The 18,904-nt window shown below is 43.0% G+C and overlaps 1 protein-coding gene across 1 annotated transcript; it reads left to right on the forward strand.

Moving 5' to 3' along the window:
• The first annotated feature begins 313 nt into the window (after positions 1 to 313).
• Positions 314 to 17,454, forward strand: Cd83 (CD83 molecule). The gene is made up of 5 exons (XM_042678547.1): positions 314 to 502; positions 604 to 719; positions 13,696 to 13,918; positions 14,527 to 14,633; positions 15,873 to 17,454. The coding sequence occupies exons 1-5, from the start codon at positions 460 to 462 to the stop codon at positions 15,999 to 16,001; spliced, it is 618 nt and encodes a 205-aa protein (XP_042534481.1). The 5' UTR covers positions 314 to 459; the 3' UTR covers positions 16,002 to 17,454.
• Positions 17,455 to 18,904: the final 1,450 nt, after the last annotated feature.

Consider the following 18,904-nt stretch of genomic DNA (forward strand, 5'->3'; position numbering starts at 1 on the left):
CTGGCTTGGTGTTGAGGGTCAGCGCGCCTGGGTCCACTCGCGCGCGCGTGAGCGCGTTTTGCACAGCTCCCAGCTCGGGGTGGGGGTGGGGGGCCGTTACGCGGAGCTTGCTGGGGCCGCTGCCCAGCCGCCGCAGCAGCAGCAGCAGCGACGCTAACTTGGGGCGCCAGGCCGGGGCGCGCGGGGGGCGGAGACGCGCGCGGGGCGGGCGAGCCGGGGTGTGGAAGGGGGGGGGGGGGAAGGGGGTGGGGAGGGTGCAGGGGGCGGAAACCAAAGGACGGGGTGGCGGGGTGGGGAGGCTCCCAGGCCGCCGCTGGCTTCCGCCACCCGCTGGGGACTCCCCGGGGCTGGCGCGCGCGGGGAGGTTCCCTCCCGGAGCGCGCTGGGGTACAAGAGGGCGGCGCGGCGCGAGCGTGCCACTGGGCCGGCAGCCCCGAGGCGGTGGCGCAGCGTCCAGCCATGGCTCGCGGCCTCCAGCTAGTGATCCTGCTCCTGAGCTGCGGTAGGGGTTCCCTGATCGCCGGTCGCCCACCTCACCACGTCTCCTCCTCCTCCTCCCTAGGTCCTTGCTCACGGGGCGCTCTCCCTCCCTGTCTCTTGCAGCCTGCAGCCTGGCGGCCGCCACGCAGGAGGTGAAGGTGCCTTGTTCTGAGACTGTGGATCTGCCCTGCGCCGTCTCTTGGGACCCCCAGGTCTCCTATACCGTCTCTTGGGCCAAGGTAAGCGCAGGACTGCCAGAAGATGGGGGTTTGCTTGCTCCCTTGGGGAGAGGGGACAGTGCCATCAGCTCCCTTAGAATGGGGACCTGTGTGGCCAGGAGTTAGGGGGTGGGGGTGGAGGGACTGGTGGGCGTCGCCCGCAGCTGAGCTCGCGGTATCCAGCCCTTCTGACACACCTCTCCCATCCGTGTCCAGCCCCATCCGCATCCAGGTACTAGCTCTCTGAAGATCTCAGTTCTCAAAGGTGGCCTGGGAGGGCTCGATCCCAGTAAGAGCATTTGGCTTAATTCTGGAGTCTACCTGTGGTGGTAGCCAGGAGGCCACTGGGGGGGAGGGGTGAAGGGGAGAAGCAACAGAGGCCTAGATTGGGTCGCTGGATAGGAGGAAATGTCCCCAGACATGGATTTCAGTGACAGTGAGGCTCAAGAGACACGGGAAGGGGGTGGGTGCCACCGGAAGGTGAGGCCTCAGACATCATCAGGATGTCTCACACAGGTTGAACGATCACTGGTTCCCCTTTCTGATCTTCTCATCCTCCCTCCCCACCCCTTCTTCTCCATCCTCTGGCTATCGAGAGAGGTCTAGACGTGAGGGCATCCGCGCGCATGGGTGGTCAGGCGCCAGAGGTCCATGCCTCCATGCCTGCATAAGAACGTGTCACTGTCTCCATGGTGGTAACATTGAGATACACAGGTCTTTCTAAAGGCTTCTTTTCAACGGGAACATTCTCAGATTCTATGATTGTGATTCCTGTGGCATTTTAAAGTTCAGCAGCCACTATTGGCTAGATAGCATCGGTCCTTTACTCCCCTTTCTTTAACCATGGTTACTGCCACAGGGCACCTCCATTTTAAGCCAAATGACTGTGACAGACCCGCTTCACTCTGTGGCTGGCCCTGATTTGCTGTGTTACCTTAGGGGAAATCTCTAAATGCTTGTTTGTAGCATTCCATGAGATGCAGGCAGGGATTTCTTCTGCCCACCCTGTAAGAACTTGCAATATGTCTGACCATTTATCCATGCCAGGTAATACAGAAGTCAACAAGAGTGTGTATGTGTGTGTGTGTGTGTGTGTGTGTGTGTGTGTGTGTGTGTGCCCTCTCTCTTAACTGGATTGTCATTTCCTGGAGGAAAAAGACTACACTGAAGCTTTTGTGCATTTTCTGCAGGTAGCCAGTGCTTGCCCAGTTAATTGCAAAGGGGTTTGGTCAACTCAAGCTGGCCACATGACTGATGCACAGAGGAGAGACAGCAGGGTGTTAGCTTCGCTACTTTATTTCTGCCTTATTTGTGATGGCTGCAGCGAACACCATTCCAAAATTTTTCACACTGTCAACACATTAGCACTTTAAAAATACTGTAAAAATAGTATCATTTGACTGCTCACTGCATGCCAAGCTTTCTCCTTCTATGCTGTATCTATCTTCTGGCGCAGGTTTAAGAAATCTGTGTGATTTTTATTCCTATTTAACAGGTGAGGGAACTGAGCCCAGGAAAGGAAATTAAGTTGTCCAATGTCACACAGCTGGCTAAATGGTGGAAGCAGGCTTTGAACTATGTAGTCTGATTACACATCCCAAGCTGTTAGAAGTCTATCTTCATATCTTTGTTTTCTACCTTAATTACTTAAGTTAGAGGAAAAAAAAATAGAAGTGTCTCTGGGCTAATCAGGCCTTGGGCTTAGTTATTTCAAAGCAGGAAGAAAACATGAAACCACTCTCCCTTCCAGAGAGTAATTAAAAGAAGCAAACATTATTAATATCCCCAGGGGAGTAATTAAAATGTACTCATGAAACAAGTAGATGACATTTCAGAGCATCAAGTTCAAATAATTGTCAAGTTAAATCTTCTTGTGCAGGGTCATTGGGAATGGCTCAGTAAACCATAGCAATTCACCTTTGACTTCTCCTGGGATGTTGGTCGATGATGTAACTGTATAATGTATGTGCTTGTTTATTGGGCACAGTTCTTGCAAGATTTGCCCTGAAAGTCTCAAGACATTCTGTCCAAAAAAATAGAGTCTCTGGGCATTCCTTTTTTTTCATTAGGCCATGGGATTGGAGGTTAGCAAAGCTCTGCCGTACCATTCATAGTCTTGAAAGTGTTATATATTATCATTCCTTCCTCATTCTGTAGATATTGGTTACTTTCCAACCAGGCAATTGTACTTTTGCATTGATAGTGTTTGTACAACAAAAATACAATAGTGTATTCTAGCAATAATTCGGTCATGTCCCCACAAGCTTCTTGCACAATGTTTTGGTGAATTGGGGACATAGCTGTGAATTGGGGGACTTAACTTGGGACTATAGCTTGCTGAGCTCTGCACTGCCCTGTGCAGGGGCAGGCTGTGTGTTGGGCAAGTACAGCAGACTCCTGTGGAGTGGGATATTACAGTCTGCCACAGAGTCTCATTCTTGCAGGCCTTCTCCGTATCCCAGGGATGGCTATCATGATTCACTATTTAAAAATTCCATTTACCATTCTGTCCTCTAGTACCACAGAGCATCTTGCTACTGTCCAATTGGCACTGAAGACTTACGATTGACAGAGGACCCATCCAAACCACACTTGAATCATATGCCTTTTACCAAAAATCCAAGCAGATGGTGTCCATTTAGTGTTTATAACATTACAAGCCCTAATGAGTCTGGAAGGAGCTGTGTCTACTTTATTCTCTCCATTTCAAAGATGATGTGGGGTGTGGCAGAGGAGGCTCAGTATAGACACACATGGAAGGTCAAAGGCAAAGCTGAAAGTGGATAGCGTTAGCTCAGCTCTAGGGCTAGGGGCTTCTGACCTCAGATATACAAAGGAATTCTTTTACCATCCTTCCCTCTCATATCTTTGTTTTATTATTTATTTATTTGCTTACTTAATTGTGTATATGCCAGTACTGGGGCTTAAAACTCAGGGCTTTGTGCTCTTAGTTGGTGTTTTGCATTCAAGGGTGCTTTACCACTTGAACGGTAGCTACTCTTCTGGCCTTTTCTGATTATTTGGAGATAAGACTCACACAGACTTTTCTGCCCAGGCTGGCTTGGAATCATGATCATGATCCTCAGATCTCAGCCTCCTGAGTAGCTAGGATTTACAGGTGTAAGCCACTAGCATCTGGCCCTTATATCTTTAGAGGAAGATGCCTGGTTTAGAAGAAATAGGAAATTGGATAGATTATGTCTTTTGGGATCCTGATACAATTTACTTTTAAAGTTATGGTCCTTTGGGGAGGTATTTTGGACTTTGATCTACCATACTTCTCCCATTGGCTGCGACCTTTGTTTAAATTAATGTCCTGTCTGTCAGGGTAGCTCTGTGCATGAAGGGGCTGTGTCTCTGCTTCATGCTGCCTGTCACTGTGTCTGTACCCTCTCTAATAAAGCTGTGCTACATTTGGAGAGAGAAGACACTTCTGGATGGACAGCTTTGGGCATGGTGGATACCCTCCATTAATAATAATGAGTGGTCATTTATGTAGCAGATGCAGTTCCATCTTGTATCACGATTGCCTCCCTGACACCCTACCGTGACTCAAAGTGAAAGAGGATATCTGGTGTCATCTCTGGGTGATAATGTAGGGGAGTGAGGACAGCCATGCATCACAAGACAAGTGCCCTATTTAGATGATTTCCAAAGGAAGGGAGAAAGGGGAAGTAAGACAATGATTTCAGAGCCTAGATCAGACTTGAACTTTAGAATATTTAGAAAAATCCCAACTGGAGCCCATCATGGACCATCCTGTGGAGCGTTCTATTTCTTACATTCATGCAAAGGGAACTGTTGGGGAGAAGGTTAATGGCTTGCATAAAGCTACTTAAAACATTTCAAGGAAGGCCGTTAGGCCAATCTCACTGGCCTTGACTCATTATGGAGCTGTCTTCCCTGAATGTTGATAAACTCCTCTTGAGCGGAGTTATATTTTCTGTCTCTGTCATCTTGTGTGATAACAAGCTTCAAGGGCAGGGGCCCTGAGCAGAGCAGAGGGCCTTGGGCAGGGCTAGAGTTGATGCAGTCTGTATGGTCACAGACCTTGAAGGACCTAGGAAAGAGCTAACATGTGTTCCTAATTGTGTTTCCCTGATTCTAGAGTGTCGCCTGTAGTAAATGGATTTAAGAATTGTTTTTAGGAGAAATGGGAGATGTTTTTTAACATTAAATATAAGAGGACTGGAAACCAGAAATGTAAAAACAATGTGTATATTAGAATCAAAATAAATTTGTACTTTCTGCATTGATGTGTGTCCAGCTTGGCTGCATAGAATCACTTTTAGGTCAAACTATGAAAAATATAAAGTTGGATTTCAGAAAGCCCTCTTATCTACCCTTTATTTACGTAGTAAATCTTTCTAAGTCCCAAATGTATGCCCAAGATTTTAGCCACCACAAAATTGGCTCAAAACTTTTGCTAGAAGCCTGCTTTACAAAAAGGCAATGAAGGCTGGGTGCCAGTGGCTCATGCCTGTAATCCTAGCTACTCAGGAGGATTGCGATTTGAAGCCAGCCTGGGCAGGAAAGTCTGTGAAAACTCTTATCTCCAATAAACTACTTAGAAAAAACTGAAAGTGGCTCTGTGGCTCAAGTGGTAGAACACTAGCCTTGAGCAAAAAGAAGTTCAGGGACAGTGCCCAGGCTCAGAGTTCAAGCCCCAGGACTGGGGGAGGGAAAAGTAAAAAGAAAAAGACAAGACATGGAAATGGTAAGTCAGATAGACTCTTTGGGGAGCAGTGGGGATCTAGAAGGGATAGTGATACAGCAGATAACTGAGAGATAATGTTGGAAAGTAGGCTGGGGTCACTGTGAATAACAAACCATAATGATCTGAGGACTATGCTTTCAGTGATAAGGAACCATTAGAAAATTTTAAGCAAAGAGAATGATGCGATGCAATGCAAAATATGTCAAAAGAAAAGCATATTTCCCATGGTGATAGGCAGAATCTAATTCATCTAGAAGGCAAGCCTTCAGGAAGGTCTTACTCTTTCACTGCAGTGTAATTTTCAGCAGGTTAACTTACCTGAGGCTTGAACATGCCCTTTGGATTCTTTTTGGTCACCTAGTGCTCATGTATTTCTGTAGAGGAATGAGTAAAACAGCATGAAGCTCTCTCAAAACAGATGGAAGAAGTCTCAGAGGCTTCGAATGGTATTGAGGGTTTTGAATAATGGGAAAACAGAGAAAAATTGTAAAAATCTTTTCAACTGAAAGAGAATAGGAGGGAAAAGAGTTAAATAAACAAACAACCCAAACCTGTCACAGCTATTCCATAAATACAGGAGGAGATTAGATCACATGAAGACTAGAGTATCTTCCTTATGTCTTGGTTATGTCACTTACAGTGAAGCAAAAGGGGAAGTTTGGAGGAGGTCTTAGTGACGAAGGGCAAGGTTTAAATAGACTAACAACAGATTGACCATCTAAAAACATTTCGTTGCTACTTTGGCAATAATCCAAACTTTTCTACCCGTCAACCAGAACTAGATTAAAATACTGCCTAAGACTCCTTTATACCTTTAAGCCTGCTTTTTGTTTTGTTTTGCTTTGCATTGAGATGTATTTTGGGTAAAACTCCTACATCCTAGTGCCATATGGAACTAGTACAGACTTGGAGCTCCAGGCGTGTTAATATCACTTGACATTTTCTTGGAGCACCAACTTGTCTGCTGAATGTTCTCAACCTGGTTCTCTCAAGAGAAGCCAGATTCCAGAAGAGCTGGTGGCTGTCTCATTATGGGCCCAGATGGGGAAAACTTTTGGGGAAGGAACAATTCTCGGTGATGTAAGCAACCTATGATCTCATGGGACTAGACTTCCTGGATTAGTTTTGGAGAACTGAAGGTTGTAAACCCAATCAGGGCCTGAGTTCTTATTTCTGGAGGAGCATGAGCCCCAGGGCAAAGTAGGACTGGCACAGAGGTTCGAGCCATGTGCAACCACACTTAGCTATAGGTGGTGTAGGGGTGTTGCTTTCAGTTAGGACTTTCTGGGTTACCAAGGATTATAAATCCAAATCAAATCTATCTTAAAAGTAAAGAATTGGCTGTGTCATGGGAATGGGTGGAAAAAAACCCTGTAAAATCAAAATGTAGTTTATATCTCAGTTATGGCTGATGTTGTGGGGTTTAAACAAGTCCTCTCAAAAGATATGTTGAGGTCCTAATCCCTGGTACTTGTGGACTGTGATTTTATTTGGAAATACAAGTCCTTGAAGATGTAATTCAATTAAGATAAGGCCATATCTGACTTGGTGTGTGTGTGTAGGGGGGAAGTGTCCTAATTCACAGTGCCTGATGTCCGTATGAGGAGAGAAAACAGAGACAGACACAGACAAAACAGGGAGACCATAAGAAGATGAAGACAAAGATTGGAGTAATGTATCTACTGCCAAGAAATGTCAAGGATTGCTGGGACACCAGAAGGAAAGAGGAAAGCACGAAACAAATTCCCCCTTAGAGACTTCAGAGCATGGCCCCACTGACACCTTGACTTCCCACTTCTGGCCTCTAGAACTATGGGGAAATACATATCTGTTGTCAACAACAGCCCTAAAAAACAAATACAGCTAGACTTAGAGGTCTTTAACTATTCCTAGGATTTGGTGGCTTCCCATCTCTCAAGTCTTCCTTCCCTTCTGTTAGTTTTGGGACCAACCCCCACCTGGCAGGAGATATTAGTTGTTAACTGCAGACTTTCAACAAAAACAAGGTGAAGGAAAACATTGTGTGGCTCTCTCTCCTATTATGTCAATAGAATCTTGGTTATTTTCAAGTGATTGTGATGGATGGTGGGCCCATTAGAGCCTGTCTTGGAGATGGTGGGATGTGAGATCTGAGTGAAGTGTACCTCTTAGACAACCAAGAGTTCTGTGAATGATAGCAGCAGATTTCCTGCACCCCACAGGCCCTGCAGAACCCAAATAGAAAGATGGTGATACAAACCATGAAGTTTTCAACTCTCAGTTCCAAAAGGCTTTGGCCACCTTATTCTGTCAGTACTTTAGAAAATACAGAATGAGTGCTTTGGAGACATGGTGGATATATCAAAAAAATTCTTCCTGGGGCAGAGAGTAGGACTTTTACAACAATTTAGCCAGGGAGGAGACATCGAGTATCAGCTCTAAGGAGTGCCAGAACATGGGTGGAGGAAAGCATTCCTTTACAACAGCAGCTTCTATTACCGACAGTACCAACTGAACAGCCCTTCTGGATGCTTTCTCATTTGATTCTTATCATAATCCCTTTCAAGGAAAAGAAGTGAAACTTACATGTAGTGACTTACCAAAGTGAGCAGGCTAGCTAATGGAGATCCGGGATTGTGATCATAGGCATTTGATGCCAGAGCCTGTAACGGTCTCATTGTTTCTAAGATCCACTCATTTATTCAGAAAATGTATTTTGAATGTTTTCTCTGTGTAAGGAATGATGTACTATACCGAATGAAATGTTGATATATATATATGTAATATCTGTTGGGCTTTCTGTGTGATTGATATCAGGTGGAAGTTCTATAAACATAACATCATAACTGTCTCCATCCTTAACTCTGAGAAACAATGAACTCCCCAGGTCCCAGTGTTACAAACCAAACTGGGAGCGGTTTAGCCAATTGGCCAAGAGCAGAAGGAGCCATGTGGGATTGGAGTGGATCCCATCTCTATCCAACTCCAAAGCCTGTGCTCTTAATTAGGCTGCCTCTGCGAAACTTGTAACTCTTGTTAACAGCCGTAAGCCCAACTCTGCCTGTTAGACACAGTAAATTTCAGAGTGGAATATCATTTTTCTAATAAAACCATGCTTAGAAAAAAAAGCAATGTTAATGTTCATACATTCTACCCTCATTATGACATCAACCTCTGAGCCAAACTATTTTGCACGTTATAAAAAGCTGTTTTTATGATGAATGGGGATTATATTGGCACTTTAATTGAGTTAGAAACCAAGCTACATGAATGTTAGTGCACAAGAAAGGCAATTTTTAAAAAGAGCTGTTCAATGTAATTGGAATACATTAGATTAATTTAAAGCTATCTTTAAATACTTAAAAGTCTCTAGCTTTAAAATTTAAAAAAAAATCAAATTGTTAAATGAAATATATGTATATCTATCTATATTTACATGTTCATGTGTGTGTGTGTGTGTGTATGTGTGCACGTGTGCATAGCTGATGTTCTACCAATTGAGCCATAACTCCACTTCCAACTTTTTGCTAGTTGATTAGAGATACACATCTTATGGACTTTTTGACCTTGGCTGGCTTCCAATCATGATCCTTAGATCTCAATTCTGTAGTAGCTAGAATAACAGAAGTGAGCCACCAGCACCAGCAGTATACACATTCTTTCTTCTAAAAAAAAAAAAAATCAATTCCTTTTATTTTAGTTAAACTTGTGACACATTCTTTGAGATCTAACATATCATGAAGTTGGATTTCAAATTTGTAATAAAAAACCCTTTCTTTCGTATAGGAATGAACTGTTGCCCACTTGAGTATGGAAATCTATGAGGTTGAAATGCATTTAGATACAATTAGGTAAATGTATTAGAAAGCACTTGTACCATAGTTCTTGATTGAAATCTTGGCTTGATTCCAGTCATATTTATTTACTTAATTTCTCTTGTTCTACTTCATATTTGATAATCATTTAAAAATAAGCTATTTAATTTACATGCCTTTACCATTAGTACTTGTGTTTGCTTGATGCAGTATTCAGCAAATTAAAGCCTATTTTAATTTAGGGCTTGTCATTTTCTTAAGGTCAAATCTCCATTTCAGAGAAAGAATATGGTATTTAAGTTATTTAGTCCAATTGGAGGCCCTGAGGCAAGTCAAAGTCCCTAGGCTTTCTAAAAATGAGATATCCCCTATTTTGCTCTTTTATAATTCAGTAAAAAAGCAGAATTGTCAGCATGAAAGTTCATGCACAGAGTGTGGATTTTTAAAACATTATTGGGATGAGTGTTTTGAGGAATTAATTTCCCAAATTGTGTTGTGCTTTAGCACACTGTACTACAATATTAGCATTGGGAAGTATGCATTAAATAGTTCCCGTCAATTATGCTTGGCTGTGAATGAATCAGAGGGTTTCCTTTTGTTATAAATTACTATTTCCTAAAATGCTTTTGCAGAGAAGCAGTGTAACACTTTTAGACTTGGAATGTTTAAAGAGCCATTCTTGCCAGTGGCTGATTTTAGTCCAGTGCTGATGCTTGTAAGAACTCATAAAACAAAGCAAAGTTGAGAATCACTCTGCTGATATCCCAGTCTCATCCCAACTGAAACATCTCCTTAGTGCTCTTTCTGTCACAGCTGACACAGCAGGGTGACGTGGGCCTGGCAGCATAGCTAGTGAGAATCAATTTGAACTTTGCATAAGGAAGTCCTTGGTCTCACTTATGTCCTAGTCCCATTTTGAGCATGACCATTAACAGGAAAACTACAATTTTTGCAGCAGTGGGAAGATCCTAGATTATTCAGGTAGAGTCATATGAAAAGATATATTTTAAAATGGCAAAGGGAAGAGAGAATAGACCTTGTAAATACCTAGATCTTGAAACTAAGTACATATGACTTGGCAGAAGGGCCTTTTTGCTATAAGTGCTTTCTTCCATTTCAGTTACCAGGATCAAACACGTTAAATAGAAAGCCAGACAAACAATGCACAAGTTTTAAGATGCTTGCTATTCTGAGGAGTGTGATGAGATCTCACATTTTTTCTCTGCCTGCCAGTGAGTCATCATTTTTGTTCAGCGTTTCCACATTGTATACACTACCTGCCTGTTAATCTCTTAGTAGCCATTTCTGTTATCAGATAAATTATCATGGTTTCAGAGTGTTTAAGTCCAAGTATCCCATAATTTACTTAATCATGATCACAAAGCCCAAGAGCAGTAATGCAGATATGCCAAAGAGAATCCATAAGGTACTCTCTTTACAAAAAAACAAAAGTCACGATTTAATAAGGAAAAAATTAAACAAGTCCAGTGCTAACAAGTCCAGTTGCTAAACATATACCAAGAACAGATCTTTTATCTTTGAAGTCTTGAAGAAAGAAAAAGAAAAGCATCTAATTTTGCTGTCACATCACAAACTGTAAACATGGCCACAGTGTATGATGATTAGGTATATTTAGGCAAGATGGAAAAGGTAGTAAGTGGGTGGTAGGAAGACAAGGATGAAAAATGTGTACCTAATTGATCTAGTGAATTTTTCCATAGGTTGTATATACATAAAAATTAATGCAGAAGTGTTGATGGGTCTAGGCATCCACTGGGAGAGGAGGGACATTGTTGTTGGAGTCATAAGGCCAACAGTGCTTTGTCTACTCGTTGGACAAGAGCTCTGAGTGATGCTATTAGTTCTCAGTGTCCTTCAGAGAAGGGGTCTTAGGAAGCTGACCTCATGAGAACTGAGATGTTTTGCCATGATCCCACTGATGCCCAGTTAGTAAAGCCAAATTCTGTAGGAGGTTGCTTGGGCATTCTGTTTTTCCATCTCTCCTCCCACCCCCATTCTTTTTCCTGTCCTTCCTCTGGTCTTGCCTTGCCATTTAAAAATAACCAGAGTCTGGAAAAGTTGCCAGAGATCCATGGGAATCTGACCATTAAATACACTTCCTTTTGTTGTTGTAGCTGCTGAGTGTTAAAATGAATTCTCCTGTGCAAATAGGTAGAAAGCAACTGCCAGCTAGTTCTGACCTCAAGTCCCTTCTTGAGCCATAATTCCTAGCAGGTAGCTCCATTATGGGACCCTTCATAGGTGCCATTGTTTACACTGTTTATAATTTCCATCGACCCTCAGAGGGCTCTGCGATTTTTAATCTTAACTTCTCCCTAGGCCTTTCTCAGTTGAGGGATTGGATATGGGGTGGAAGAGACACTCTCCAGAAAACAAAACAAAATGAATCAAAAACAGAGGTAGGTCTCCCCAAAATGCTTGTCACAGCCACATTTACATTTAGAGGCTAGATTAGAAAGTAACCTGGACTGTTCAGCATAGGGTAAGTTAATTAGTTCAAACTGGTTTTAATGGGCAGGTGGCATAGATTGGCTCTGCATGGTCATTCAGCCATCTCTGCTTGCTAAGAAGAAGCCCCTGTGCTGGGCTAAATGGTGGAAGAGAGGGAGCAATGAGAAGCTACTGTCTGTGATTTATTTAGGCTTCAAAAAGGGAAAATTGTGCTTACTTCAACATGTTCTAGGACCAGCTGGATGCCTTCCATTTCCTCCAAGGTTCTTTACCCAGCTCTCCTTTTTATATAGTTTTACTTTTGAACACCCAAAGGCTCCAATCATTTAGCTCCCCCCCCCCAATAGATCCTTGATTATTTAGAAAGGAACCTTTAAACACAAGAAGGACCATCAAGAGATGGGATTTACCTTCACAGACGCAGCCTGAGAAGAGTCATTCATCTCAATCTGGTGCTAGGGGTGAGCCATAAATCTGCCAGCAGATGTCTCTGTAGTCCACAGGAAGAGGAACCTGAGCTGGGGAGCTGGGGTGACCTTGTAAGCTATCCTTGCTTCAGAAATTAAGCACAGCTGACTCAAGTGTGTGTGTGTGTGTGTGTGTGTGTGTGTGTGTGTGCGCGCGCGCACGCGCGCGCACGCACAATCCTTCATGGTATATTTCCCCTACTCCTGGGTTAGGCTTCCTTTTTTTGAAGGCCACAGAGTGCTCCCCACATAGGAGGTGGCTAATTTCTCTCTTTCCCTATTGTGTCTCTTGAGGGATTCTACAAGGCTTTTGGGACAAGAAGGGGTGCTGCTTGACCAGGGCTCTCAGCTGGTCTCTAGGCAAGCAGCAAAAGGCAGCTTGGGTGCTGCTGATGTCCGCCTGGGTTGAAAGACGGCCTGTGAGCCCAGAGCACAATGACTTGTTTTACTGTGGGTGTAAATCCATTTTAGTAGCGGTACCACATTTCACTGGAAATGATCTGACAAATTAGGAATGGGTCCAGAAAAGAGAGAAATGACAGTGAAAGGTGTGTGGACATCTTGAAGTAGAAGATGCTGACAGCACCTCACTGGATAGGGAGTCCAGGGAAAGAAACCCTGGCAGACTAATGAGCTAAATTGGGCTGGTGCATTGTGGGTACAGTGAGGCATACTATTACTAACCATCCCTGGGTAGCCTGATATAACTGTCCAAAGATCTAACCCATGAAACCACCACAAAGAAGTCCCTTCAGCTGTCTTCTGGACTGAGTACAGAGAAGAAAGCATGGCATGTTCGGGGTCTTGGATGTGATCATGCCAGTCATCTCAGCCTTTGAAGAATGGGGTAACTACAGGAAGCATTGTTTATCTCATCACTGGTTTGAGATGAGTTGTCTGAGGATGACCTTCTCAGATTCAGAAACTTTTCCAAATAAAAATCTGGAATCCAAAGTTACAACCGTTTGCTGGAGTGAGTGGGTTTCTGAAGAAAAGTGAACATTGGACATAGAACCAACAGTAGCAAAAATTAAACACACAGTGGTTCATGCTCAACATCTTACCATCATTGACAGTGATGCTGTTCTTTCTGGAGGGTAGAAGTTGGCATATTGGTGTTAGAATCACAAAATTCAGGTCAGAAATTATTTCTAAATAAGATATACATCTATAATTATATGACATATTTATATAACATATATTATTAATATATATTATGTATAATATATCTTATGATATAATATATAATAATAAATAATGTCTATAGTAGATATTTATATATATTACATATGTATATTATACATAATATACATAATATCTATATAAATATCTGATATACATATATAATAGCATTTAAGTGTTGTTTTCTTTTAAATAGATTTTTTCCACTTCCCCCTGAGTTTGCATACACAAAAATAAAGCATCAAATATTGCTTTAGAACCATCCAAGGATGAGTTTTAAGAAAACAAATTGTAAAACCATAGGTGAATTCAGATTTTGAGTATTCCATCAGCAAGCATGTTGTACTGTTGTTGCTTCTTCACAGCTCACAGAGAGCGGAGAGCAGAGCCTGGAGCCCCCTCAGGAAGGACCGCGCGCCAGTGGGCAACACTATCATCAGAACACTTCCGTTGAGACCTCTGGGAAAGGACCCTATTCCTTAAAAATCCAGAACACCACGGGCTGCAGCTCAGGCACATACAGGTGCACTCTGCAGGACCTGGGAGAGCAGAAAAACCTTAGTGGCACGGTGCTTCTGAAAGTGACAGGTGAGCTGCTTGCAGTGCTGGCTGTAGGTCCTGAGATCCAGCCTCTGCCACTACATCCTGCAGCTTTCCATCACTTCCGATCACTTCTGTGGCTGGTGGTGGAGCTGCAAGCACATCATCACTTTGCTTTTTGTTGTTGTTGTTGTTGGTGGTGGTCCTGGGTCTCTTTGCTTTTTGAGAGCCACCAGTGCCTGGCTCTTTTTATGTCTTAAATGTTGTATATGAATTGCTTCACTTCCATCTCCACTAAGAGAATAAGAGCTCTGTTTTGTTCTCTGAATATCCCAGCACACAGTATGCCCTCTCTGCATATTATGCACATGGATGAGAAATGAGGGTAGTTTTTCAGAGGAGAGCCAAAGGGCAGGTTGTCCCGCAGAGAGCAGAGGGGAATTGACCAGCATTGCTGACTTCTGTTTTTCCTGACCCAAGGCACATGTTCAGGAAGCATTGTGTGCCCATCCTGAGGCGCAAAGGGAGAGCCAGGACAGTGGCTCTTCCTGACAGCACAGGTGTGAGAGGAAGAAGAATTTTGTTAACATGGCTTTGTTTAATAGGATGCTTTAATGGCTCTCTCTCTCTTTTCCTTCTCTCTGTCTGTCTGAAAGGATGTCCCAAGTTACCTGAAGAATCAACTTTTAGGAAATACAGAGCTGAGATTGTGCTGCTCTTCTCTCTGGTCATTTTCTACTTAACACTCATCATTTTCACTTGTGTGAGTATCTGTGGCTCATGCCTATAGTCCTAGTTACTCAGGAAGCTGAGTTCTGAGGATTGTGGTCTGAACCCAACCCAGACACAAAAGTCTATGAGAGTCTCCAAGTAATCACCAAAAACCATTGGTGGAGCTGTGGCTCAAGTAGTAGAGCACTAGCCTTGAGCAAAAAAGCTCCAGAACAGTGCCCAGGATGTCCAAGCCTCAGAACCAGCACACACGCACACACACACACACACACACACACACACACACACACACACATACACAATATCAATTTCACAAAGAATGATCTTTGTTAATCTGAAAAGATCTTAAAGTAATTAAAAAATTTTGGTGGTGCTAGGAATTAAACCCAAGATTTTGTAATGCTAGATAAGCACTTTAAATAAAGCTCTTGTTTTAACTAAATGGTAGGCTAATCTTCAGAGTATGGGCTCTATATAACGGATTTTAAAATGAAGAGTAAGTGTATGCAAACAAGACTTCTGTGAGTACCTACTTTATACAAAAGTACTTTACCAGGAATTGTGTAGGACATAAAAAAGGGTTAAGATATCTTTCCTGTCCTCATGGAGTTTATGGTTAATTGGGAGAGCTAGTTGCATATAAGAAGATAATTAAAATGACTGGTGTTGGACCCAGGTGATTTCTGCCAGTAATTACAGCTACTCAGGAGGCTGAGATATAAGGATCAACGCCCAAAGCTAGTCCATTCAGTCTCTACCTGTGTTTTCTCTGTGCTACCCCTAGAGACTCTATCCCCAATTAATCAGCAAAAAGTTGGACTTGAAGCATGGCTCAAGTTCTAGAGTACAAGCTATGATTGGAAAAAATCTACATGAGAGAGTGAAACTTTTGATTTCAAGCCCCAATATTAGGGGAAAAAAAGCATAATTAGAATTACCAGACAGTAAATATTAAAAACAGAAACAATAACAACAAAACAAGTGACAGTAGTTACTTTCAGGCAAGTGCCTGCTTCCAAGGCACCACGTTTCTGTATATTTCTCTCTAACTGTAAGGATTGTGGAACCCGTGAATCTCCTGGCCAAGTTTAGAGAGCCCAAGGAAATGACATGGGTAACTTGCTTAATGAGTGACGTGGAAGGTTACTCATGAGCTTCTAGGGGAGATGTCCAGCAAGTTCTTGAGGAATAGTGTTTAAATGAGAGTTGATGAGAGTTGTATCTTCCCAATTACTTACTTCCCAACTTGTCTCTTATTTCACCTTTTCAGAAGTTTGCACGACTACAGAGTATTTTCCCAGATATTTCTAAACCTGGTATGGAACAAGCTTTTCTTCCAGTCACCTCCCCAAATAAACATTTGGGGCCTGTGACTCTTCCCAAGATAGAAACAGTGTGACCAGGATTTCTGTTGTTTTCCTGGGAAAGCGAGGGCTCAGTGGTATGCCTGAATACCACCTTCGACATGAGAAGATTGAGCCCCACACTGAAGATGGCATCCTTCCTGCGAAGTCCTTCACTTGACTGCAAACACCTGAGCGTGATCCCGCTCACTTTCTGCCAGCAGGGTCTGGAAAACCATTCCATGATCATATTGCATGGGGCCATCACTAACTTCTCATGGCTACCGTCTTAGTGTTTTATGCAGCTATCTGGTCAACCTCTTGGACACTTTTTCAGTCATAAAAGCTATGGGGAGAGGTAGTGGGAGAAGGGTTTTTGGGAAATTTGAATACCTAAATCTGGCCCAATGACAGATTCCTGAGGACAGCTGTCTTCTTCTACATCTGGGAAACATCACTTTGTTTTTTGCTGTGTTTTAGTGCACCCACCCAGATGTTTCACATCTGGGAGAAACTGATAGTCCAAGCTGTGAGACAGTGGGAAATATTTAGCAAATATTTTCCTGATGTGAATTCTGTGCTATTACTAAAGGAGTATTATGTGTACATAGAAATAAAAGGTCAATGAACTGTTCCCCGGCAGGGCCTTTTATCTAGCAAAAGCATCCATATAAAAGCAATAAAGAAGAATGCCACGTTTATTTTTATATCTACATAAACTTGTCAAAGAAGGATTTGTGTTTCTCTTCTCTTGAAGCCTATTTCTAGTTAGTGAGTATTGCTAACTGACAAGCAACTTGAGTATGGAGTGAGAAATCAGAGAGAAGAGCACAGGATAGAGCATGGTATTGTGTGACCTGCTGGAAATGGTGGACCAATCATGTCATCTGGCTTCAAGCCACAGTTGTCCTAGCCTAGATGTTAGATCTTGGGCAAATTCCTTGTGATTTCCACTTTCTCAGTTGTAAACAAGAAATCTATTGTATGGGTTCATTGACGGAATGTATGTGACAATGATTTGAAAAAGCATAACATACCATACAGCATCAAAACTCCATTGGGTCATTATCTCTGCTATTGCAATAGGGTTCTATGGATGAGAGACTACCTTTCATATCTCTCACTTTCTATCATTTCAAATAAAGAAGACTATAAAAAAGGACTTTTCCATAGTTCTTCTGTATTAATTCCTTGGGGACAGGGAGAAGACCAGTTCAGTGTTCTCTTCTTGAAGCACTGGCTCAAAAGTGCTCTAAGATAGGAACACCTGGGAACCACTGGACCACGAGTAGGAAGAAGCTTGTCGGTGTTGTACTGGTGTATTTGAAGTTGCTGGGTTTCTCTGAATAAACTTGATCCCGTCCCTACTTGCTTCCCAGATATGTTTTCCCTTTAAGTAGTGTGTGTATTGTCCACATTAATATTTGAGAGTGGAACTGATGCCACGTGGACTTGGTGTTTTGCCCTCTTTTGTCATTTCTCCCGTGTTATTAAAGGTATGCATGTGAATAGGGAGTGGTTTTCTTTCTTTTTGTATCTAAAACGACTTGTCAGAGTGTGAGAGAATGAGAATCCAAGAGGAAATTAAAGGCCTGAAGGACTGACTGGCTGAGGCCAGTTTTCCTCTAGGGGAGTAACTACGTCCAACGGAGCTCTGTGAGACAGCACCTCTCATCTTAGAATCTCTTGGATCCATCCAGGAACTGTGTTAGCATTCAGTGACTTCATATTAGCTTGGTTATCTACTTAACCACAGTAGGATGGTGGTGGGGGAGGGGCTGGAGGGTTTCTGCTTTGGAAAGGTGTGTAAAAATCAGAGTTCTTGGACCTGAGACTTTGGGTTTTTCAGCATACTTAAATAACTCCCTTACCCCAAAATATTAAGAACTATCTGTATACGTGGTTTGCAATAGTTACAAAAGCATTACAGGTGAATGGTATATAACAAGTAATAGATTCCTCTGTGTGTGTGTGTGTGTGTGTGTGTGTGTGTGTGTGTGTGTGTGTGTGTGTGTGTGTGTGTGTGTTTAGGTTCCAGGGCTTGAGCTCAGGGCCTGAGCACTGGCCCTGAGTTTCTTCTGCTCAAGGCTAGCACTCTACCACTTGAGCCATAGCTCCACTTTTGGCTTTTTTGGTAATTTATTGAAGGCAAGAGTCTCATGGACTTTCCTGCTCTTTCTGGCTTCAAAGTTATCCTCAGATCTAAGCCTCCAAGTTGATAGGATTACAGATGTGAGCTACCAGTGTTCAGCCAGATATTCCATTTTTTCTTTTTTCTTTTGTTTGTCATGGGGCTTGAACTCTGGGCCTGGGCGCTGTCCCTCAGCTCTTCAAGTACTCTACCACTTGAGCCACAGTGCCACTTCTGGTTTTCTGAATGGTTTATTGGAGATAAGAGTCTCACAGACTTTTCCTGCCCAGGCTGGCTTTGAACTGCGATCCTCAGATCTCAGCCTCCTGAGTAGCTAGGATTACAGGCATGAGCCAGCAGTGGCGCCCAGCTCAGATATACCCTTTTAACCGGATCAACTCCATTCTCCGGAAGGGAGCTTTACTGACAATTCTAAGTAGATCACTTAGCATGATAATGAAGTGCTTTGAGATTTCTGACCCACCTGAAGTGTTATCATCTAGGACAGGGGACTAAGGGTCAGGGAGTGGATCTTTAGAATAAGAATAGTACCTATGTACTAGGTGTTTGGTGAAGCCACAGTAAGAGATAATATGTAGAAGGATCCAGCTTAGCATCTAGCAAGCTAGTAAGTCCTTGGTTGACATTAGAACAAGAAAGGAGGGCGGGGGGGGGGGGTGTGGAAGAAAATGTCAGGGTTTAGTCTGTGAACCTTTGAAAAACTGGTTCCATTGAAAAAAATGAATCCAGTTGGTGGGTGGTCCATGTTGGTTTTGGAGAATTAATACACAGTGCACAAAATGCTCTGTGGCCCTTAGAATTATAGTG

The sequence above is a fragment of the Dipodomys spectabilis genome, unplaced genomic scaffold, assembly GCF_019054845.1.
Source record: "Dipodomys spectabilis isolate Male_0828 unplaced genomic scaffold, ASM1905484v1 ptg000045l, whole genome shotgun sequence".
Lineage (NCBI taxonomy): Eukaryota > Metazoa > Chordata > Mammalia > Rodentia > Heteromyidae > Dipodomys > Dipodomys spectabilis.

Excerpts from the sequence above, each read along its gene's own strand:
- Cd83 (XM_042678547.1), top strand. The coding sequence starts at position 460 with ATGGCTCGCGGCCTCCAGCTAGTGATCCTGCTCCTGAGCTGCG. Across the intron at positions 720-13,695 it reads ATACCGTCTCTTGGGCCAAG|CTCACAGAGAGCGGAGAGCA; the intron begins GTAAGCGCAGGA and ends GCTTCTTCACAG. Across the intron at positions 14,634-15,872 it reads CACTCATCATTTTCACTTGT|AAGTTTGCACGACTACAGAG; the intron begins GTGAGTATCTGT and ends TCACCTTTTCAG.